Source organism: Alternaria ventricosa (assembly GCF_023758065.1).
Source record: "Alternaria ventricosa strain BMP 2768 chromosome Unknown scaffold_7, whole genome shotgun sequence".
Lineage (NCBI taxonomy): Eukaryota > Fungi > Ascomycota > Dothideomycetes > Pleosporales > Pleosporaceae > Alternaria > Alternaria ventricosa.
Window position 1 is genome coordinate 33,242 of NW_026055687.1, and position 23,458 is coordinate 56,699.

A 23,458-nucleotide genomic window follows, 5' to 3' on the forward strand; every position below is an offset into this window, starting at 1 on the left:
ACGGATATGTGGGTGCTTCCGGCAGAAACGTGCTATTTCAACGAGGTCATCCCACTTGACGGGGCTAATCCAGCGTTTTCTCAAGATAGGTATGGTGTCTTCCAACCTTTCGTAGTGTAGTGAGAAGTTTATCGAAGCCTGTTGCTTTGGTGTGCAACGTGCTAGGGTAGGTGCGAGCGACGAGGCGTGGTCTACGAGAACATCGTTGTAGCGGAGTTCCAAGTCGGCTGTTTTGCTGCGGAGTTGGCGGCATACGTTTTTGAGTTGGTTCAACGCGTGGGGCTGCGGATTGTGCTGATGTGGCTGGTTGCATGATCGCTGGTGGGGAGATCTGGGCAGGAGGGATACATGTCTGGAAGGAGCGGTCAATGTAAGCTCGAATATATGGTTGCGGAGTTCGCCTGGTAGACCTAGTAGGGAGAGTTTTGGATACGATACTGGTGTCTTTTCAGGGCTCTTTGCGGACGCGCAGGTTTTGGATTTCGCTTTCTTTGTTGCGTGATCTTTGGGAATTTCTTGTCCATCATACTCAGAGTAATTTTTTTTGCGTGTATTCCAGACCATCTTTGCAGCGGGTTTACTGAGATGTAAGACTTGTGAGGAGAGAGCTGAAGTATTTATCTGCTCTGATTGTATCGCGACACGAAGGTTAATCCAGAATGTCGTAGCATTAACATTTATATTACTCTAGTAGGTATGAGAATACCACAGATACGAAAGTCGTCATGCGCGAAACCTAGATACAAGCATATCGAGGCCCTCAACGCCTCACTTGCTCTCAACAATGATACCATCACTCTTCCTCGCATTCGCAAAGTTCTTGCTTTCATAGAACGCAATCATATCCTTCCATCCTTTCTCCCATTCATCCTTCATCCACCCATGTTCTGCGACCCAAAGCTTCTCATGGACTACCTTCAACGAGCCATCGCCCTCTCCCTCGGTGGGAAAGAAGCCGCCCCATTGCCTTTCCAACTTCGTCCCTGGGTATGCGCCCTCAGGACCGAACTGCCAATTCAAGAATGCTTGCTCAGCCATCAAACAATTGTAGTTGTCGGTCTTTACATAATTCTGCAGAAGCCGAGCGTGCATGCGCGAAGAGGGAGTGAAGACCATCGAACCAACATTGATGTTTGGATGCTTAGCATCAAGGTCTTGCGCAACACCAGCGAAGATGTAAGGCTCGCACACTGGACCATCCTCTAGGAAGTCGTCGAGATGCAGCTTCTCCGGTATGCATTCTTGTATCGGCGCAAGCTCAAACATCTCATCCATGTTCGACAGCGGAAAAGCATCAGCGTCCAAGAACAGTATGCGCTCGAACTCCGTCTCTTTCCACATGTTGAGCTTGGCAAAGAGGTCTTTCCATCGGTCTTCTACGCCGTCGACATTGCACTCCCAATGAAGAGGTGGGAGTTCGCGGACTAGCGCGCCAGCTCCTTTGAGCAGCGCACGTTGCTCGTCTGTGACATACTCGGCTACGAAGACGATGAAGGGGTGCTTCTTGCTACGTGTGCGGGACGACCAGAGTAGGCGGTAAATGAGCGAGTGGATAGCGAGGAAATATGGGTCCTTCAGGGAGGGATTGCGAGTAGCGAGGAAGGTCGCATAAGCATACCCTCTCGGACCATTGGGATTGTAGTTGCGAGGCTTCTGCGTCAGGTACTTTTGAAGCACTGCAGTAGGAAGATCGAGTTGGAGTTCATCTTGGAAATTGTATTTCGTTCCGGGTACGTGTTCCGTACTAAATGGTGGCGAGGCTCCCGCGAAGGAAGGTTCCGGTTGAAGGCCTGAAGCGGAATGTGCGTTGGCTAAACTGGACGGCCGAATACCGTCTAGTAGGCCCTTCTCTCCGATTGCGGATGCATCGCCATGGTTGGAGACACGGTGCCCGTCAGATGGCAGGATCTCGATCCCGTCAATGTGCCCGTCTCCATGCGCATATGAGAATCCATATCGGTGTTGTGCAACAAGGTATACGGTTCCGAGACAAGCAAGTGTCGCTAGGGTAATGTTGTGTCGCCGTCGCATAATGTGTACGGAAGTACAGTTCAGGTTTCGCGATGGACCTTTAGTCAGGTCTAGATGCAACCTTCGTGAAAAGGAGAGGGGAACTTCACATGCGCATTTGGTCAAACTGCTAGGGCGCCGAGCCGTGTCGTAGTCCAGCCGACAACGAGGTGCATATCGCCTGAATGGAACAGTGACACTGACGACGACCTGTTGATCCTGATCAAAGTCCCAACACGATTGAGAGCAAGGGTCGAGTTAATCACGCACGGTGATGTCGCCAATTCCGGGCGCTGCCGTCAGCATGATCGGCAGGCGAGCAGGGACCACCAGTCCATGCCGAGCAAGTACCCCATGGGGCGCCGCTTCGGAGCAAACTCCACTTTGGATCACCAATAAACATTTGCACCAACATGATAATGCATCTTACCCGTTTAGCACCTGCAGTAGCGCCGTGACGGGTTGCCCCTGGCGTGCCAACATCACATGAAGCCGAGCCAAAAGTGTCTAGAGGAGTCGATAGTCGGCCAGCGCATTGCGATGACACAAACGAAAAATTGTGGACGAAGACTGACTCGATTTCTTCTAACGTACAGAGTAACTGCGCTGGTGTTTGGGAGGGGAAACTTGTGGCTGGATGGTGCATCTGTAAAGCCAATTTGCCAATTTGACGCTGGGCTCATCCACTAGTTTCGTGACAACCTCGGCTGCATAGAGCGTAATGGGAAGGATAATTAGCTGCGATAGCCAAAATGCAGGCTCGAGCCCCATAGGCCCTCCCTTGGGAAGCGGGAACTTGTCGACCCATCCTGGAAGACCGTCCTGGTGGAATGGTCTTGAAAGCCCAACCGCGGCATAAATTCGGTCTCCTATTGTCCAGATGACTAGGCCATGAACTAGGTACAGCGCGAATGAGATGCGCGCGAGATACTGGCAAAACCCGGTTTCGAAGAAGCGCTTCAGCCATGGCAGTCGTGGAATCGACGCTACGGCTAAGAACGCAGCCCAGAAGAGGTAGAACCATTTGGCATCAAAGACAGCTTGGGGCTTGAGATGCGACAGCCAGATCCATCCGGGAGACTTTGAGATGAGTACCGTGCGATCGATATCGGGTGCATCGAATGCTGGTACACCGCCGAGATAAAGTGCAGCGATGAACAGATGGAAGAATATGAGCTCCTTGAACCCAGCCAGCGCACTGAGGAATTGTGGAAGCTGATCTTCTTCGGCGAGCAGGTCAAGGTCGCAGAGCAACATTCCAGATATGAACAGTGCTCCGTAGAAGCCATCTACCACATACAGGAAGTAGAAAGCCAGAGCCACCTGGCACATGAGGCGAGCATTGCGTGTGCATCGGGAAAGAGCGGAGAGTGCGGTGTAGACGATGATGGATCCTTTGAACTCGATCGGAATCGACCAGGAATGAGGGTGGTATGGCTCCGTGAATTCGTAGATGTTCGTGGAGAAGACGAAGCTGTAATTCTTGAAAGTTCGATACCAGCTGACAACATCCTCGCGGAACGTAGGTTCCATATTGCGCATATCGACAACGATTCCACTCCAATGGCGAAACGACATCCACGCAAAGGTGACGACGATGATGGGAAGGTATAGTCGAAGCCAGCGGCGGAAAAGGGCAGAGCCGACGGTGTTTGACGCGTTTGAGATCTGGCCCTCATGAATTTGTTGTAGGCTCTTGAGCGAAAGGACATATCCTGAGATGACGAAAAAGATAGCCACTGCGAAGTGGCCACCGGAGAATATGAGTCGAAAGAATGGAAACGCTGCTGAGTAGTATTTTCCATCGTATCCAAATGAGGTTTCGAATACTTGATTGCCCTTGCCGCCATGAGACCAAAGTTGATTATGGTGCAGGTACACCAAGAACGCCGCAAAGCCTCTAAGACCATCCAGCCATGCTGTTGGTCTTGCAGGTTTGCTCTTCGTTATCGAGCGTAAGCTCAAGAACTCGGGACGCACTGCGTTGAGACTCAATTTTGTTGTTCGTACTGGTTTCCATATTGTCGGCGAGAGTTTGACCTCGTCAAGGCAGCCTTTGTCGAGCAAGCCCTGGTGCGTGGCTGGCATAGCTGAATCCGAAGCGGTAGCAGAAGTGATGGCGACTGTGGTTTCAATCGAATGTAAAGATCAATATCTAAGAATCCCACAAACGCTTGGTACAGGAGCGAATGGTGCGGGTGTCGCGCGAGGCTAGAGAACGCGTAGTTTTCTGACGGGAGCTATGCCTTTAGCTTACCTCAACCGAGGCAGCATGTGTGGTTCACAACGGTAAGTTTAATAAAGTGATCGTCCAGGTCGAGCCGATCATGCAAGCGGGGAATGTTGAACTTGGCATCATACCCCAGAGGGATCCGAGGTTGCACCATCTTGTGAAGTTCAACAGCCCACGAATCAAGACAGTTTGATATCATAGACAATACAGTTGGGCCGTTCCTGATGAGAGACGTCCGGTGCGGGGCTTGAGTGGGGATACTACCGTTTGTGTCGACGCCTCCGACCATCTTGCAGGGATCATCTAGAGAAGCTTTAGCCTAGGCGTCTTGACCCAACATCGCCGCCGCAACGATGCAGGCGGCTCCTTAGCCATGCGACGCACATGCGCTATTGAACTCCCGTCACGAGGCTGGTCCTGCATTCTCAACAGTTGTACCGATGTACCGAGGAAGTAGAGCTGCGCGGGGATTGGTGGGCGCAAGGGCCGAATGTGAAAACGACAGGAGGGTCTTGGAAAAGATAGTCAGTGAGCTAATCTCTCAAAGACTCAGGATGGCTGGGTCGAAATAGTCGCCTGCTTTTTCGTAATAACCACAGCATGCGCACGCGACCCAGGGCACCTCCACCCAAGCTTCACCTCAATATTGCAATGGCTCCCCATTCCCCAATTGCAGCGCACTTCTCGGGCAAGCTCACGAGCCAAGTGCGAAGGGTCCTGCCTGCATATCTTGCCCTGCTTTTTATCTTCTTGTTCTTCGCCAATACACACTTCTTTACTACACCCATTCGGGCTGCCAACAATTACAGGCGCGAGCTCAGATATCAACAGCCACTGCAGCTAAAAAGTGATGTGATTCCGAGGAAGATTTGGCAGACATGGAAGGTCGGCCCTCTAGGCTTCGAGAAGCGCGACTCGGATTCAGCGAAGACCTGGCCGGCGAAGAACCCCCGGTATCGGTACGAGGTTTTGACCGACGATAACGCGAACGATTACCTCGAATTCCACTACGGCGCTCATGGTATCAACAGACCAGACCTTGTCAACCTTTACCGAGAGCTTAACATAACGATCATCAAGGCTGACTTGCTTCGTTATCTCGTCATGTACGCCGAGGGTGGTGTGTATGCCGATATAGATGTGGAATGTCTCCGTCCTATCGATCGTTTCATACCCGAGCGGTACATTGAGGAGGAGGTCGATATGATTATTGGTGTCGAGATTGACGAGCCAACCTTCGCCGAGCACCCCATCCTTGGTGGCAAGTGCAAGTCCTTTTGCCAATGGACGTTCGCCGCCAAGCCCAGACTGCCAGTCATGATGAGGCTCATGGAGAACATACAAGCGTGGCTACATGAGCTGTCGCATCAGAAAGAAGTCGAGATTTCAGAGCTGCAGCTAGACTTCGACGAGGTCATAAGCGGGACGGGTCCTTCCGCCTTCACGAAGGCCGTACTGGAGCAGATGACTGCACAGAACCAAGGCAAGCCGGTTACCTGGGACCTCTTCCACAATCTTGCTGAGTCAAGGCTCGTCAATGGCATCCTGGTGTTGAATGTGGAGGCTTTCGCAGCCGGCCAAGGTCACTCGGACTCTGGTAACCATGACTCAAGGGGGGCTTTGGTCAAGCATCATTACCATGCTTCGGGATGGCCCACACTTCATCCGCGCCGCAACCACCCCATGTACGGCGAGGTAGAACAGTGTAACTGGAAGCCAGAGTGTGTAGCAGAATGGGTAAGTCTGGCAGCGACCCACTTCATACACGCAACTTTACTGACATCGCATAGGACAAAAATGTCGCTGAATGGGACACGCTGCCTAAAGAAGAGCAGGATAAGCGCATCGCTAGCAAACCGGCACCGCCCGGTGGCATCAAGCCTCACTAGACTTGAGCATCTTGTGTATGTATGGACGAAAGGTGTCCAAAACTGTGTATATCGGGGTCTGCAGTGCTGCTGCATCGGGTCGGCGCGTGCGGGATGGAGCGGAGGTGTCGGGTGTTACCCATCGCGTCGTCAGCTCGTGGTAGGGCGCGGTTCGTATCGAGCTCCAGAAGTCCAAGCGTAGCGCCGCGCAGTCTCGTACTCAACGGCCGCTATCGCCGCGGGTGTCGTTGGTGGTAGCTAGGAGCCGTGGTGATGGAGAGGTAGCGGAGCTCGCGTCTATGGACGATCAAAGATATCTTGGGGGCGTGACGTCATCGACGCGTCGGCCTACCACACGAATAATGTAATGTCATATGAATACAGCACAACAAGCAATTGCTTCGCCCCGCCTTGATGCATTCGCACGTCCTTCTCGCCCACGATCTCGTCTCTGAACCTACGCCTTGTGAAGATTGGGGTGAGAGATGGCCGTCACTCAGGCCACTGTTGAGAAGGCAAACCTCCACGTCGCTCAAACAGCCGCGTGAGATATGCCTCCTTCCAATCGCTCACGGTACACTTCGAACTTTTATCATTGCACATGGATGGCCCCGGATCCTGCCGTTACTTATGCGACGATATTTCCTACTAACATCATCATACCTGGGGTATCGTCTCCGATACATTAACGATAAGTACAACCAAGGACACATTTGAGCTTCGACCTCGAAAGAAACAACTAAATCGTCTGCTGGACACTCAACGTAGAGGCTACGTTCTCAACAGCGCATGGGTATGCCCGCCCACTAGTGGTACCAGCAAGTGGCTTGATCTCAACGTTCGCGGCCTCAATGCTAGGATGTGGGTCCAGATTTGGGCCCCAGGATAATGCGTACTACTGTCTAGACTGTGCTAGCCCGTTCTTTCTGATCGAGTTTGATATTCGCATCTCCAATCGGTTCCCACTTTGAGAAGTTCAATAATTTGCACACCCAAATATGTGTCGCGCCAGCGCGTCTATTCGTCACGAAGTGACTTGCCTGTGCTGTTCCCGCTGTTGTCGAGAAAGACATCATGAAAGGCGGATGAATATGACAGCTTCTCTTCCATCCTGACCGAGCGGGAGTTTGGTGCTTCCCGATGGATGAAATCCAGTGCACCGAAACCTCTAGCACGTATAGAAAAGGGACATGAACTCATTAATCAGGCACCATTCTTGCGCGAAAATGGGAAACAGCAAGCCCCTTGTACAACTAGATCCGCATATCTTTCACGACACGTACAGCTGGGTCTCTCTGCTTACCTTGCGAACGCAGCACTGAGAAATCTATTCCATCTGTCGCCCACGCAATCGCCTAAGTGGATAGCCGCTCAGGCCACAGTACTATAGAGCATGACATTCATTCACACTGCCCATACAATGTGTTAACCGCATTGATATACTCAACACCGGTACTCAGAGCTGCCACTAACGCCCGGAATTATTCTCTACAATTCCCAGTCATATTGACAGACCATCCTTGGCAGCGCAGATGTCCCGTCAATCTTCGCACAATTGGGAAACGCGGCCGCAAACCGAAATGAGTTCGACGGACGTCGGTACACAGGAACACTTCGTATCCGAGCTAAAGACAGGATTCCACACCACTACGTCTAGTTTCACTGGCGAGAAGAGTGCGGATGAGAGCCATCGCAATGACCGCATCCAGAGACTTAGCTTGAGTCGGCCTCACACCACACCCTCAGCAGGTGCTGTAGACATCAGTTTGAAAGACAACGACCTAATCCGCAGCTCAACACACAATTCGACTTCTTCGAGTCCGCACTTCCTCAACCCGGGCGAATGGCTACAGCATTGCCCCCAAATGGCTTGACCGGCTCGTCATCGCAAGGACACTCAAAGACACATGTCTGTCCAGCGAAGCTCTTCCAGTCAGCTCCAATGCGGATGTTCGCGGCACCAGGTAAACGCTCAACTTCTCCAACCGAGTCGATCGGCTCTAGCTATTCCTGGCGGTCTGGCAGAGCAGGCGTGCACGGTCGACTTCGTAAAAAACCACAAGGACCGGGTATGACAGAATCATATGCAGATAGAGGTCAGGGTGTCCCCGAGATTATCGATCAAGAACAAAGAGGGCGGAGTAGGGCACGGGAACAGGAAAGAGAGAAGCGGCCTGGTCTTGCACGCAGACTCTTTAGACGCTTCACAAGCTCCGATGTAGATGCGCAGAGAGACGAGCCGAGAAAACCAAGCACTGGAGATGTATACAGCTTGAAACGTGGTAAACGAAGGAGTACCAATTTCGGCTTCTGATCCAGAGCTCAGGAATATGGCACGTGACGTCATGAAGCAGCCATGGATATAGCCAGACGATGTAAAGCCACTGTCTTGGGGGATAGAAGCGGCCTCAATGCTGAGCCTACCAACAAGGTGTTGGGAGGTGGTATGTCTGCTCCATGAGAAGATAGCGTCGAGAAGGAAGGGGCCCGTATGTCAAGCGCGCGTGATGACCTCATTCACGTGATGTCTATCTGGCTGGTATTAGTGTAGTGTAGATTACATATGTACTGAGCCCGAGTCCTATAAGTGGACTGTCTCGCATTTCATAAATCGAGCATCGTGAGAAGAGAAGACGCGACGCCAACGCGAATGTCCTGTCAAGTCCGCACGTCCTGCCCAGGTGAGTTTAGTGTCTTCCAAACTGTGCACGGGCACCTGGGCAATGACGTCCCCATCGCGAACGCGCCCGACCTTGGATAGCTGCCAATCTTCCCACTTCCCTTCCAGCTCCTCATCTCCTTCTACTTGTTTTCGTCAAATCACGTCAGGAATTCGCCCACCATGGTCCGTAGTCGTTCGTGACAGCCATGCGGCGGCGGGGTAAATTAATTTTAGCTGGGTGCAACGCGCCCGCGTGGTGGCTTAGCGCGAAGATGGGACGCCGCACTGCCGTTCGCTCACCCTCGTGACAGCTTACGCCGCTAATGCACTTCTCACTTCCTGCGACTTCATTGCAGTCGATCGACAGCGATTGTGGTCAAACTTTCTGGACAGTTTGCGACGCCGTTTGAATACGAGAGGCCGCTATGGACCATGTCAGCGCATCCCTCGAACTCCTTCATCGTACGTGTCACCGCCAATTACCGCTGTTCTAAGCTTCATGCATTTCACGACATTGTGCAAGAGATGCCTGAACTAGAAGGGGCTTAACTAATCGTTTGTCTGCTCTCAACACGGAACAGAAGACAATGGGGGCCAAATTCACGATGCTAACGTCGCTGTAGTCGTTTGCGCAACTTTGATCTTTGTCCGCGACGTCACGAAAGACACAGGCGGCGTGACTAATACAACGAACTTTTTGAACGAGACGCTTGTGTTCTTGGACGTGTTTTCGAATGTCTGTTTCAGCGACTCAACCGGAGTGTTACGCGATAGTCGTGTGCATCGTATCTTAACAAGTGATGTAGAGTACTCTCTTTACTCGCTCAACAAGTCTCTAGCCGCGCACCGGGAAGCGTGGAGGTACATCGGCAAGAGTCCCACCCCCGGTGCGGGCCAAAGAAGCATTGAGGACCTGAAGCGCGGTCGCGCCGTGTCACTAGATGTTCAGCATGAAAAGAAAAGTTGGAGAGACGAAATGAAAGAACGCTCGCAACTTTGGCGAGAAAAGGCGCGACCGGGGCTATATAAAGCATTGTTTGGGGAAGAGGAGATGGCCACACTCACCTTGAATTGCTTGCAATGGACGCATCGGCTTCGTCAAACTCTGGAAATTGTCTTCCTTGGCATCGGACCTCCGGATCCAGGATTCGGTAATTCCAGGCAGGCTGCTATCCTTGGCGTGGCAGAACAACTCGAACGCCAGCATCGAGCAGGTGCAGAGCCTTCGGGCGACTATACTGCGCTCGTTGGTGCGCTCAGAGGAACGATCAGCACTGGGCAGCCATCACACGGCCTTATCAAGACGATATACGATGACGGTGGAGATGAAGTCGACGTTCTTGTCGAAACGCGATCGGACGACGAGACGCCTGCCGAGTACATGTGTCACTTGACGTGGTTGCTACAGGCTCCCCATCAGACTGATGTATCCGTCAAGAGCGACGCCCAGAACGGCTACCAGCTGCACACATTAAGCTGTCTGGGTTTCATCGATGATCCACTCAACAGAAGGAGTCTGATCGTCTACCGCGCGCCGCAAAGCCATCCTTGGGCATCAAACCCACCGTCTTTGTATGATATGATCTCGAAGGGCCCGACCGCGAGACCCTCAATAGGAAGTCGCTTTCTCATCGCAAGGGCGCTGACAAGCACACTACTCGAGTCGCATGCGTCCGGATGGGTTCATGGGAACGTACAGTCGCGCAGTATCGTAATGCTGCCAAGATCGTTTAACGATCTCGAACTGTCTCCCTTCTTTGTTGGCTGGGGTGTCCTCCAACCTCTCGAGGCTACGCACTTCCCATTGGAGCCGAACCTGTACCGCCACCACGACCGTTTTGGCCGGCCATCTTCCGAATATTCCAACGAGCATGAGATCTACTCACTGGGCGTGGTGCTTCTAGAGCTTGGGCTATGGCGGACGATGGCGAAAGTCTTCGCTCGCCGCATAGAGAAGTTCCCGATCTTTGGCATTGTACAGCAGCAGGAGCTCTTTAATCGTATACACAATGCGACACTAGATTGGGCCAACAGTACCGAAATCGAGAGGGAGATGGGGAAGGCTTATGCACAAGTCGTGCTGAAGTGTCTCACTTGGCACTACGAGGATCCAGTCGAAGGCATGATTGAGTTCCGAAAGCAAGTCGTCGACGTGTTGACCACAGGATGTGGATTATAGCTGATGAACTGCTTCTCGACATCAACCTCAATCAAATTGCGACACATACCAGATTTGAGAGCGATCAACACTAGCGACTGAGGATGAGGAGGGGTTGCGCAAATAGAGCAATGTCGTCAGCGGAAAGAGTCCTACGCCAAACACCAAATACAAGCGCGCATGCAAACAGCAACGAGTGTGTCGACATACAAACCTCTGAGGCGGGGAAAGTGATGTTTCGTGTGCTATATGTTGGCGCTTCGACCTTACATCCATCGTTGGATCGCTCCATCCTCTTGTTCACTATATACACTACAGCAGTACATGGAAGCCTAGGCTTTCAACTCACTTATCGATTACGATGTTCGTGGTCCTTCCACTGGTCTCCGCGCCAAGTGAGCTCCCTGCATCACTGTCCGGAAAATGCTATGACCACACGCGGCCAGCGTCCGTCATTGCAGGCTTCTCGGAACCGTTATGACGTTGCGAAAATTATATTAACTCGCCATGAGCCCGTTCAGGAGATGCAATCGAGCACGGGTACCCAGAAGGTGCTTCGTCTACTGATAAATAGCCCGTCTCTTGATACACTCAAGCCCCTTGTCCACACTCCACCCTTGCACCCACCAGCGCTCTCAAAGAATCGGTTTCACCGGCTGTACCGCGCGACTACCGCTCTCCTCGCAAACCGCCCCGCCCTCACATCTTCCGACAAGCGCCTAAAAGACTGCACCGACCCGACGGACTCTGCCCGCATCACGCAACCACAAGGCCAAACTCCAATCGTCGCAATGTCCAACTTGAACGAAGAATACGGTCCTGAAGACATGGCCTGGGTCGCGGCCGATGTCCAGATGAGGGAAGAACAAGATCTGAACCGTGCCCTTGAAGCAAGTCGAGCTTCCGCGGGAAGCGGGGTACCACCGCGTCCAACGAGTGCTAGGGTCACAAGACAGTCCGAGGCGGAGGACGAAGAGACTCTTGTTGCACTTGACGTTAGCCGGATAGAAGCAGAAGAGGCGGCCCGGAGACGCAATGCAGACGCGGTGGCGGATCAACAACGCCTTCTCGAAGCTCAAAGGCAATCGGAGCGTGAAGCCCAAGCTGCCGATCAGGAACGCGATGATACTCTTATTGCGCTGTCAATCAGTCAGGGAGAGGCAGAAGAGGCGGATCGGAGACGCAATGCAGACGCAGAGGCGGACCAACAACGGCTTCTCGAAGCTCAGAGGCAGTCGGCGCGTGAAGCACTAGCCGCTGATCAAGAACGTGAGATTACCCGGAAAGCTGAGCTGCAGTCTTTGAAAGATGAACGTGCTCGAGCTCAAGCTGCGCGATTACGCCAAGAGGCCTTGGATCAGGCCATTGTCGAGAGCAAGGTGGCAGCCGAGACTGAGCAGCAGCGACACGCACAACAGTCTACACGCCTCCTGGAGACATACGCTGTGCACGGCTTGAGTGAAGACGAGCAGCTGCAGATGGCGATAAGAAAGAGTCAAGATGAAGAGCATTCTCGCCAAGTTGCACACGTCGGGCAAGTTCGAGAGGACATGCTTCGCTGGGTGAACGAGCAGGGGCGGACCTCTGCATCATTGGGCGAACCATCAGGCGAGCTATCGGCTTCTCAGCATCTAGAAGAACATCCAGTGTTGGGGGCCATAGCGTCTTATCCTCCAGGTCCGGTCACTGAGCAGCAACAAAGGAGCGTGGCCGATGCTCAGGAGGTCATTGACAACCCGAATGTACTCTATCGGCCTTTAACACCGATCACAGAGGCATCCGCATCGCGACCAGCAAGTCTGCGACGAGCGACACATCCCCGAGCCCTAATCCCTGGCCTCATCGTCGCCACACACATGATGGATCACAACAGGGTGGATGCGACACTTTCACACCCACCGGGCGGAATTCCTACGCCACTGGCCTCCGAAAGAAGCACATCGTCCATCCGGTCGGTTTCCTCAGGCCGTCCACCGTCCTACCAGACAGTAGAAGAGAACCCTGCGCGGAGAGTGGAGTCGTTTGAAGTACCTCACGATATCCCGAACGAGTCGCAAACTAGCGAAGAGCCTCCTCAATACCCTGGTGCTTACCCTCCGTCTCCTGCCCAGGCTGGTTCGGCGGCTCCCAGTATAGTGGTCAATGCAAGGCCAATTGTGGGGTCACACTTATTACCAGGCGCATATCCCCCTTCGTACGCGAGTAGTAGAGCACCTCGCAGCGCTGCGGGAACAAGTCACGAGACGCCTGTGCAAGATAGTGTTGTAGCTCATCAGTCATTGGGCAACAGGGCATCCAGCATCACTTCTTCGGTGACCTCATTCCAGGGCCAAATCGCGGAAAACAGTCATTCGCGGGGAACCAACGTGTCTATGCGAAGTGAATCGTTTCCCGGCGCATATCCGCCATCGTCGCAAGCAAGTGGTGTACCGAGTCGACCGGATACGGTTTCATCTGGAGGGACGTTCTTCACAGCCCCGGAAACGCAACCACATCCGCGCCAAGCAAGACCACAGTCTGCTCTCTCTGATCTCTGGAATCATCGGGATCGAAATAAGCATCAGCGCGAAGGGCCTGAACCTCGTCCTTTCACACCGGTTTCGGCGTCTTCACGCCTAAGCGAAAGTTCATCTGCCGTTCGACCGCCTTCATCTCGAACGTCTCAGGGTAGTAATGTTGCGCGGAAGCCGGTTGCAAAGTATCAGCATGCCACCTCCGTGTCTGCTGAGCGACCAGCGCCAGCGACTGCTGCCGATGCTATCACTCCGTCGGACGTGATATCGTCGGGCCTGCAGCAGGGCACGACAATAATTACTTTCAACGCTCCGGTGACCATCAATAACTTTCCCGAAGAGCCCAAGCCCTCCCAGAATTTATTGAAGCAAGTCTTCACCAAGGGCAGGCAGACTAACAAGGGCATGAAAGCTTTTGATCAGAAAGGGGCAGGACTTTACTTGAACGGTGTAGCTGAAGCGACAAGCAACCTTTGGAAGAATAAGAGGAAGATATTTCCTGCCAAGTCTTCCAAATCAGCTGCAAATGCTGTGATGAACGAAGGGAGGGAAATCGACCGTCTTCCTGTTTCCCTGGCTCATGACGACGTGGGCACTATCGCCAGTCCTTGGCCTGCGAGACAGCGTCTGCACGTCGTGAACGCAGATCCAACGCGCTCGGGTTTGAGCACACCTGAAACCACAAGGCCGCTGCAATCAGAAATGCCCATACAGCAGAGTGAAGAGGCCGTCACTCCTCGACCATCTACATTGCAGCGGTCGGTAACGCCACCTCCGCTGACAGCGACGATACCGTCGAGGCCAATGTCGCTGGATCAATCGACCGTGTCACAGATTTCGGACGTGAACGGCAATGCAGTAACTCCGCCTAGCGTCTGTCAATCGAGGGTGAGAAGCTCGATGGATAGTTTCCGGTGCGCTTCCGAATTGCGCCCTCAGCCGCTGGATATTCGCAAGCAGCCTCCTCCTGTTCCACCAAAGCCTTTGGAACTGTCGAGCCTTATCACGCGTACAGCACGTTCTCCGCCCCATCTTCCTGCGAGCCGCAACCCGATGACGAGGCGTATGCTCAGCGAACAAGAAGAAGGGCCTGGATGGGTACAGCAACCAGTGCATCTTCCCGTCATAAATCCGACCCAAGGACCAACGATAGGCTCACCGGATTCCATGACGGTGATACCCCCAACACCTCGGCGGATCAACGTAGATTTGAACCGGCGCAGTCAGTTTGGGCCAATTGACACGAGCCTGGCGAACGTGCCTCCCGGTGAACGTCGTATCGACGAGTTCAATTCGCGATCGATGATGGACTTGGGCATGATGGGCCAAGTAGGCAATCCTGCCATAATGGAGCCACTGCGTGGACAGTACGAGCAGACCTATGCCCGTCCACCGCACGTGCAGCAGGAAAGGCTGAACTCAGATGCGAGGGCAAGGAAGAAGGAAAAGGACACTCAGAAGGCTTTACGAAAGCAGTTTTGAAGGTTGAGGAGGCACGGAAAAGTTATCATGGGACGGAGAAAGAGTCACCATCGGACTATTCTAGCCTCATTTTACAAAGTATCGCAAACAATTGTATATCATTTTTCATCTCTGAAGCGGTTGCGGTGATATTATAACATCGTCATAATGTTGGCACAGCTCAACAGGCTTGGAGATCTACGACTTCCCGTTTCCTCTGTGTGTCAACCGGGGATGAACACAGATAACGTTACCCGACATCGCGCGCGTGAGTGGTGGGATAGTGACCCACTTGGGCAGGGGTGTCGGCCTCTCCAACATTTCCCGATCGATAAGCAACGGAGATACTCGCCATGGCAATAAGAGTGAACATGACGCTGCAAACCCAAAGGGAATAAGTATCCGAGTGTCAGGCGCGGGACGATCTTGATACACGTTTCGAGAGTTCTTCCGCCTTTTCTAACAAATCCAAGCGCATGATGGGGTCGATGGACGTTACAAGTGGTATGAAAACGGTATGCGATCAATGTGAACAGTCAAAGAGTTCTATTAACCCCAAATAGAGCTGGAATCGTTTAGTGCGGTTTGTCGCAGCCGAAGACGGTGCTGAGCATATCGGCGAGCCCATCGATGCTGAGCTGGATGGTATGTCGATTTCCAATCTCTACTTGCTATGTCTAACGAGCTGCAGTCGGCGCAGCTCTTGCTTCAGGATCGGAAGTCAAAGTCCGCGTCTTCACAGGATCGTCGGTACTCAACGTGGATACCCAGCCAACATTAGTGATCTACACGATATCAAGACTACTGCCACCGCTTTCAAAAGCCGAAGTCGGTACCATTCGCTGTGTCGGTCTCAATTACCGGAAGCATGCTAAAGAGATGAACTTGGACCTTCCCGACCATCCTACCCTGTTCTTCAAGCCTTCGACATGCCTCGGTGCACCCAACGCTCCTTTGGTGATCCCGCATCAGGCGACGGATGGCCAGGCCGATTATGAAGCCGAGCTTGCGGTTGTCATTGGGAAGCCAGCCAAGAACGTGAGCAAAGAAGATGCGATGGATTATGTGCTCGGCTACACATGTTCAAATGACGTGACAGCGCGAGTCCACCAGTTCAATGGCGCACAATGGGGGTTCGGCAAGGGCTTCGATGGCTTCGCGCCACTAGGTCCATGTCTTGTATCCGCGTCATCGATTCCAAATCCAGGCGACATTGAGCTCAAGACGGTACTCAACGGCGAGACGATGCAGTACTCGCTGGCGAATGATATGATCTTCAGCATAACAGAGATAGTGGCATATTTGAGTCAAGGAACGACGCTGGAGCCAGGTACTGTGATCATGACGGGTACGCCGCATGGCATTGGTGTGAGCAAAGTGCCGAAGGTATGGCTCAAACCAGGAGATGATCTGAGGATTGTAATGAGTCATGGTATGGGAAGTCTGGTTACACCCGTAGCTTATGAGAAGCTTAGAGTATATACTGACAGCGAGACTACATGGCACATTAGTGGAACAGTAATACCATTTTCCTAGAGAGCGACGAAATATCCCATAAATATGATTGCGCAATTGGCGGGGAATGCAGTATCGAAGAAGCGTAATGCGCTATTGGAAGCCGAATAGCATCTGCTCTTGTGTGATGTTATCCAGTACATTCTCCCAGTGCTGCAGATCGGCTGGCTCAAACAAGGTGGTGAAAGATGGGTCACCCCATGGAGGCGCATGCCATTGGAAGGGCCCACCTGCACCTATCGCCGGCAGATCTGGCGCCGTTACCGAGCTATCTTCCGTATAGGGTGATGTCAGGTCGATGGTATTGGCGCCATGCACGGCAGGTGGCGCATTGTCTGCTGTGTTGGGACGTGTTTCAGTACGACTAGCACGAAACTGATTCGCTTTCTTGATGCAGAGTTCAATAATTTTGACCTCAGCTAGCGCGAACTCATTGAGCCAGATATCAGCTCTTTGCATCTCACAATATGCGGAGAGATCCTCTAGTATCGCGCGACATTTAGGCGAGTGTGGATCTTTGACAGCGATTATTCCGAGGACTAAAGCACTGTTGAAGAGGTGGTGTGGACCCAAAGTCCATTTCAGACGGTCATTCAATGGCTGTTGGAAATAATCGATGCGCATGGCAAGGTCAGCGCATGCCGACGATATGCACGCATCGTGACTATGTCTGAAGCGATTCGTGATACTTTGGCGCAGCAAGTACGGTCGATGAAGCGTGACGCGGGCGAAGTGGTACATGGAGTGGAGATGCAGGCGATTCCAGTAAAGAAAAGGGTGCGTGCCATCCATAGATGTATCTGGGGTTTTCAGGTGATAGTAGTCCGGTAACCTGGCCTCCCAGTCGATAATCTCATGATCTAGCGAAATGACTGTGTCGTAAGACACGGTGAAGAGACCAAAGCAACGCTCTTGAATGCTGCCGATAATCTTTGCCAGGTCGTGTGCGAGAAAGTTGTAGACGCTCAGAGTAGGCTCAGATATTGGCAGGTCTGGAATGGAGGATGTGTCCTCGTCCGGTTGGTCGTCCAACCAGACGTTGGTGGCTCTTTTGACGAGACATTGCTGGTCAACTATGGCGAAAGGACGGCCGATGGCAAGCGCGATAGTCTTATCCAAGGTGTAAAGGTGGCTCCACAGACGCCGTCGGGTTTCGGTCTCTTTACGCGAGAGACGCCAACGTTCGCCATCGATGTGCATGCCTTGTGCTTGGGCCATACGCATGGCAAAACTGGTTGTTAGCCAAGCCTCCGGAACTCTTCGCAAATGGATCAGATAACGTGTGACCAGAAGACCGGCACGAACAAGATCTGTCGACTCTCCATAGAATGTGGGTGCAATGACTATAGCGCGTCTTGCTGCCCAGTAGAAGCGTAGTGATGTCTCTTGAAGCTCACGTTGCAATTCGCCATTCTTTGGATGAGGGCAGTCGAGGAAGACACCGTACGCAAGCACAATGAACAGCAATGCCAGCCACCTGAGATCGATAGATGCATAGTCATCGAAGCCGAATTTACGCTCCCAGAACTCGTCATACTTCAATTTAAAAGACTGCGGATGGATGGCGTCTATGGTCCAGTTCAGCTCTTCAAGAAAGACATGTACGAGGCGATCGACACTGGCTTTGTTGCGTGGCAGCAAACCCAGTAAATCCCAGATCTGCGAGAAAGGGCCTCCAACATCGCGAAAAGATTGCGCTGAGGCAGCAGCATGTCGTATACCCGAAGATAGATCCGGTGCGGGCTCTTCTATGATTTTTGCTGCAGCTTGAGGTCCAAAATACGATGAGCCGAAGAAGGATGGCGCATCTCGACTGCGGAAGAGATTGCCGACTTGTGCGTCTCTGGGCTCGGGTGAGTTTCTGGCACGCGTCGAAGTGGTCCGTGTGTCTTCGCAGTCACATTAGCACCGATCTTTGCAATGAGCGTGTCGACAAGGCTCTCGCATTCTGCTGCGTGAAGGCCAGCGCCGATACAAACGTACCTGTAGGATTCTCTGAGGATACATCGTCATTCAGAGGGATAGCGGCGACCCGTGAAGTTTGCCGACGACGAGCTTCAGCCTCGTCGCTGTACGTGCAGCTCGAGGCAACGTCGCGTCTGCTGCAGTTGAAGCATGGCAGCTCTCCGTCGCACTGCGTAGGCCATCAGCTACCTATCCGCTGCATTGAGCATTGCTCGTTGAATGATTGCAATCATTCATCACAGAAGCGCTGCGAAGATGGCTGGGTTGGAGGGTCGTCATTCACAACGCGTTATCGCGCGGCGAAGCTCGGGGCGACTGCTTACGTCATACGCACCTTTTGCTTGCGCCGATGACACGCGACGCAACTCTTCGCTTGTCGACCTCTCTTCCTCTTCTTCGTCGATGGACCTTCGTCACCTCTGTTCATCTCTCCCTCGTATCGCGTCTCCGTCATGTTGATGATTCCCGATAACGCTGGGATTTAGCCGATAGTATCTCTATCGGACGCCTGTCTGCCAATGTTCCTAGCGCATTCTTTATGCGTATCATGCCCACTTTAGCAGGGCTCGCTATCTTCCCGCGTCGGACAATTCCCTAGGCACCGATCGGCAATAACGATGTTCCAGGTCAAGATGAACGGTATAAGGTATATGTCATGGCAGATGGGTCTGGGTTGGATTGCAAGCCTGCATCATGAGCTTTCCGTCTCGTCTACCCGCAGAAGACGACTCTACCGACACCATGTCGCATCCAACCCCGGATCATAAGGCCTTTGATGGCTCAGTTCACGAGAAGGATACCCAGATTGGCGCTAGCGAAGAGATTCACATTGATCCAGTCGCTGAGAAAAAGGTATAAGCGATGCACCCAAGACTGGGTGTCACGTGTTGACTAAGATCAACAGCTCATTCGCAAATTGGACCTCATACTATCTCCGATGATGGTCTTGGTGTTTCTGGTATGCCACATACAATCTCGAGTTCACTCCAAGAAGCCTAACACGCATGCTTCAGGTGGCCTACCTTGACCGGTCCAACATCGGTACACACATCTCCCAATGATAGATTTCCAAAGTCATTTGCTTATAGCGCGCAGGGAATGCTGCCATCGCAGGCATGAACGAGGATCTAGGACTCACCGGTAACCGTCTAAACGTTGCCGTAACGCTCTTTTACGTCACCTACATCGCCTTCGAGGTTCCAGCCTCTATATTGTTAAAGAAGCTGCGACCATCCCGCTTAATCCCAACATTCATCATCGGCTGGAGCGCTGTGATTATTGGGGCTGCTTTCATCGAAAACTACGCCTCTCTCATCGCTACCCGCCTGCTCCTCGGAGCCTTCGAGTCAGGCCTATTCCCGTGCTTGACCTTGTACCTGAGTATGTACTACAAGCCTCTGGAGCAAGCGCGGAGGGTTTCGTATCTCTTTGTTGCATCTGCACTGAGCGGTGCATTCGGCGGGCTACTGGCGTACGGCCTCACAAATCTCCATGGCGCAAAGGGACTCGCTGGTTGGCGCTGGCTATTCTTGGTAGAGGGTCTCATCTCCATCATTGTCGGCATTGCTACCATCTTCCTACTGCCTGACAACTTCGAAACCGCGTGGTGGTTGAACGAAGATGAAAAGGCTCTGCTTCGCGCCCGACACGAGAACGAGAGATTGTACCAGGGCAAGTCGATGACAACAGATGCCTTGGACAAGTCGGAAGTAAAGCTTGCTTTCCGCGATCCCAAAGTATGGCTCAGCTCTGCTTGTCAGTTCTGTGCCAATACCTGCTCCTTCGGCTTCTCGACATTCCTCCCCGTCATCATCCGTGGATTTGGATACTCTAGCATCCGCACTCAGCTCCTCACTGTACCTGTGTACATCTGGGCCTCGGCAGTATACCTCTTCGTCGCTTTCTGCTCGGATTACTTCAACCGACGAGCGTTCTTCATGGTTCCTTTGGCATTAGTCACCTCAATTGGTTATGCTATGATGCTTGGCGTCTCCATGTCCTCGACTGGGGTGCTGTACTTCGCGACCTTTGTCACTGCTACTGGCATCTACTGTGTCGTGGGTTTGAACGTTACCTGGGTGATCAACAGCAATGCGGGATACTTCAAGCGCGCCACCGCCATAGGACTGCAACAAACGATCGGCAACTCAGCAGGTATCATGGCCGGCCAGATCTACCGTATTACGAATGACGACGGTCGTTATGTGATTGGTCACGCGGTCTCCATCACAACGATCACGATCGCAGCATGTGGTTATGCTCTCATGTACTTCACTTTGCGCGGCATCAACAAGAAGAGAGAAGTGATGTCTATCGAGGAACGAATCCGACAGATCGACTCCGGTAAACTTGGCGATCGCCATCCCGACTTCCGGTATACATTGTAGATATACGACTCGAAATAAAGAATGCACTTGTCCATTACTAGGCTACGAAGAGGACCCAGGCTTTAGTCCCTTGAACGTTTTTGTGATGTTGGTTATCGCGTCTTCAACAGGCAAGCGCTCCATTGAGCTTGCGCCATAGAAGCCATGCACACCTTTTGTTCTGCTGATCACATACTCCGCATCCTCTGGCTTTGCGATTGGGCCGCCGTGACACAAGATGATGATGTCCTCCTTGATACCCGTTGCAGTATCGCGAATCTCCTGGATCAGCTTAACACAATCGTCCAAGCTCTTTCCACTACTCGCTCCAATACTTCCGCTCGTCGTTAATCCCATATGAGCGACCAGGATATCGGCGCCTGCGTTTGCCATCTTCTTCGCTTCTTCCACGTTGAATACATACGGCGTCGTTAGCAAGTCCATCTCTCGCGCCATCCTCATGACATCCACTTCGGCATCGTAAGACATTCCCGTCTCTTCAAGATTCTGCCGGAAAGTTCCGTCGATCAAACCGACAGTCGGAAAGTTTTGGATGCCGGCGAAGCCAAGGTCTTTGAGTTGCTTCAAGAAGCGAGACATGTCTCGGAACGGGTCGGTCGCGCATACGCCAGCTAGTACCGGCGTGGACTTGACGATAGGAAGGACTTCGCCAGCCTGAGATCGTTAGTCGCTGAATTGTTGCGACTTTCTCCCGCAATTAGCATACCATTTCCAATACGACATCATTGGCATTTCCGTATGGCATTAAACCGGCCAGCGAACCGCGGCCGGCCATTCGATACCTTCCGCTGTTGTATATGATGATGAGGTCGCCGCCACCTGCTTCGATGAATTTCGCGCTCAGTCCGATGCCAGCGCCCGCACCGACAATGATCTTGCCATTGTCGATCTGCGAGCGGAGGTTTTGTAATATACTTTTGCGATCGGTTGGTGGCGACATGCTTGCGTACTAAACGTACTTCAGTTCTTTATCAGAGGGGAAATGAGGGTTCTGGTTTTAGAATATGCAATCGGAAGGCTCGATGCTCTGATGCTGGGTCGTGCTGTTGCATTATGCACGATGACGTAATGCAAGCGCGGGGGTCATTACACGGGTATGAGCATCTACGACCCGCTCGATATTCATACGTCAACAACCTTGTGTTCTCCATCAGACGATCATATTGTCATGTCTTCTCAGCCACGCGTCGTACTTCTCGGTACTTGCGACACAAAATTGGAGGAGCTTCTTTTCCTCCGCAAAGAAATAGAACAAAACAATGTCGACGTAACGTTGATGGATGTGGGTAGAAAGCGTATAAGGCACAGTTCCATCAGCATCAGTCAAGACGAACTGCTGAAGGACCAGGGTGGCGTGGAAGACGTGAGCGAGTTGCCTCGAGGCGAAGTCATCAAGACGATGGCTACCCGCGCTACCAAGGCAGTTAAGAAATTGTTTGAAGAAGGAAAGATACACGCTGTCATCAACGCAGGAGGCTCGGGTGGCACATCTCTAGCGGCAGAAGTGATGAGGACCGCGCTTCCCATCGGCTTCCCCAAACTTATTGTTTCTACCGTCGCGAGCGGTGACACTGGACCAATCGTCGGAGAAACGGATATTACTTTGATGTATAGCGTGGTGGACGTCGCTGGTTTAAATCAGGTACTCCGAAACGTACTCAGTAATGCTGGAGCCGCCATCGCAGGAATGGCTCGAGCATACGCGTCTCGTCAACAGGATGCCGTTGAATCTAAGAAGCGTGTTGGTATCACCATGTTTGGTGTTACTACCCCAGCCGTCGACTCTATACGAACACATTTGGAAGCGAATTACGATATTGAAACGTACGTCTTCCACGCCACCGGCCACGGCGGAAAAGCAATGGAGCGACTTGTCAAAGAAGGAGGCCTTGATGCAGTGCTTGATCTTACCACTACCGAAATATGCGACCACATCACCGGCGGTGTGATGAGCGCGGGTGAGAATCGTCTCGAGGCTGCCGCAGAAGCTGGAATACCATATATCGTCTCCGTAGGCGCGACAGACATGACGAACTTTGGCCCCATGAACACGGTACCGGAACGATACAAAGGCCGCCAACTTTACGAGCACAACCCTGTCGTCACCCTGATGAGGACATCCGTAGACGAAGCGACTCAAGTCGGCGATCTCATTGCGGCAAAGTTGAAAACTCATGCAAAGAATCCTGAGGTGATTCAGATATGGCTTCCAAAGGGGGGTATTAGCATGATTGCGGTTCCTGATGGGCCGTTTCAAGACGAGAAAGCGGATGCGGCGCTCTTCGATGCGATAAGAAGAGGGCTCCAGGATAGTAAGGTCGAGATAATCGAGGACGAGCGCGCAATCAACGATCAAAACTTCGCGCGCGACATCGCGGAGGCTCTGGTCGCGAAGATGGGTATTGGTCGGAAGGCGAATTGATGCGATGCCGTATGACCTCAAGGTGCACAGAAAGAGATTGTTCAACCAACTCCATGCGCATGGTTAGCTACACGGACATATTCAAGCATGAAAGATGACATATTGTGGCTTCTCTTGGCCCCGAGCCAGAGCGCACCTATATTTATTGTAGGGCTGTGCTGTCTCCAAAGTCCATCGCAAGGCAGCATTACGCCCGTATACACGCCTCATACGATGCTCTGCCCCTGAATGGCTATGCGAGATGAGCAACAAGGTTATGTGGGT

At 52.5% G+C, this 23,458-nt stretch overlaps 9 protein-coding genes across 9 annotated transcripts; 5 read left to right on the forward strand and 4 right to left on the reverse strand.

Moving 5' to 3' along the window:
• Window positions 1-768: 768 nt before the first annotated feature.
• J4E93_004769 (uncharacterized protein) lies at window positions 769-2,031 on the reverse strand (the record flags this gene model as incomplete). Its single annotated transcript, XM_049342695.1, has 1 exon — window positions 769-2,031. The coding sequence occupies one exon, from the start codon at window positions 2,029-2,031 to the stop codon at window positions 769-771; it is 1,263 nt and encodes a 420-aa protein (XP_049199695.1).
• A 564-nt stretch (window positions 2,032-2,595) lies between these two features.
• Window positions 2,596-4,098, reverse strand: J4E93_004770 (uncharacterized protein; the record flags this gene model as incomplete). Its single annotated transcript, XM_049342696.1, has 1 exon — window positions 2,596-4,098. The coding sequence occupies one exon, from the start codon at window positions 4,096-4,098 to the stop codon at window positions 2,596-2,598; it is 1,503 nt and encodes a 500-aa protein (XP_049199696.1).
• A 796-nt stretch (window positions 4,099-4,894) lies between these two features.
• J4E93_004771 (uncharacterized protein) lies at window positions 4,895-6,132 on the forward strand (the record flags this gene model as incomplete). Its single annotated transcript, XM_049342697.1, has 2 exons — window positions 4,895-5,980; window positions 6,034-6,132. The coding sequence occupies 2 exons, from the start codon at window positions 4,895-4,897 to the stop codon at window positions 6,130-6,132; spliced, it is 1,185 nt and encodes a 394-aa protein (XP_049199697.1).
• A 3,066-nt stretch (window positions 6,133-9,198) lies between these two features.
• On the forward strand, window positions 9,199-14,926 carry J4E93_004772 (uncharacterized protein; the record flags this gene model as incomplete). The annotated part of the gene is made up of 3 exons (XM_049342698.1): window positions 9,199-9,235; window positions 9,397-10,927; window positions 11,506-14,926. 3 exons carry the CDS (start codon window positions 9,199-9,201, stop codon window positions 14,924-14,926), a joined length of 4,989 nt encoding a protein of 1,662 aa, XP_049199698.1.
• A 485-nt stretch (window positions 14,927-15,411) lies between these two features.
• On the forward strand, window positions 15,412-16,441 carry J4E93_004773 (uncharacterized protein; the record flags this gene model as incomplete). Its single annotated transcript, XM_049342699.1, has 3 exons — window positions 15,412-15,420; window positions 15,469-15,550; window positions 15,597-16,441. 3 exons carry the CDS (start codon window positions 15,412-15,414, stop codon window positions 16,439-16,441), a joined length of 936 nt encoding a protein of 311 aa, XP_049199699.1.
• A 72-nt stretch (window positions 16,442-16,513) lies between these two features.
• J4E93_004774 (uncharacterized protein) lies at window positions 16,514-18,839 on the reverse strand (the record flags this gene model as incomplete). Its single annotated transcript, XM_049342700.1, has 3 exons — window positions 16,514-18,309; window positions 18,404-18,554; window positions 18,720-18,839. The coding sequence occupies 3 exons, from the start codon at window positions 18,837-18,839 to the stop codon at window positions 16,514-16,516; spliced, it is 2,067 nt and encodes a 688-aa protein (XP_049199700.1).
• Window positions 18,840-19,126: 287 nt separating this feature from the next.
• On the forward strand, window positions 19,127-20,772 carry J4E93_004775 (uncharacterized protein; the record flags this gene model as incomplete). The annotated part of the gene is made up of 4 exons (XM_049342701.1): window positions 19,127-19,237; window positions 19,290-19,343; window positions 19,399-19,426; window positions 19,481-20,772. 4 exons carry the CDS (start codon window positions 19,127-19,129, stop codon window positions 20,770-20,772), a joined length of 1,485 nt encoding a protein of 494 aa, XP_049199701.1.
• A 42-nt stretch (window positions 20,773-20,814) lies between these two features.
• Window positions 20,815-21,712, reverse strand: J4E93_004776 (uncharacterized protein; the record flags this gene model as incomplete). The annotated part of the gene is made up of 2 exons (XM_049342702.1): window positions 20,815-21,426; window positions 21,479-21,712. The coding sequence occupies 2 exons, from the start codon at window positions 21,710-21,712 to the stop codon at window positions 20,815-20,817; spliced, it is 846 nt and encodes a 281-aa protein (XP_049199702.1).
• A 228-nt stretch (window positions 21,713-21,940) lies between these two features.
• Window positions 21,941-23,194, forward strand: J4E93_004777 (uncharacterized protein; the record flags this gene model as incomplete). Its single annotated transcript, XM_049342703.1, has 1 exon — window positions 21,941-23,194. One exon carries the CDS (start codon window positions 21,941-21,943, stop codon window positions 23,192-23,194), a length of 1,254 nt encoding a protein of 417 aa, XP_049199703.1.
• Window positions 23,195-23,458: the final 264 nt, after the last annotated feature.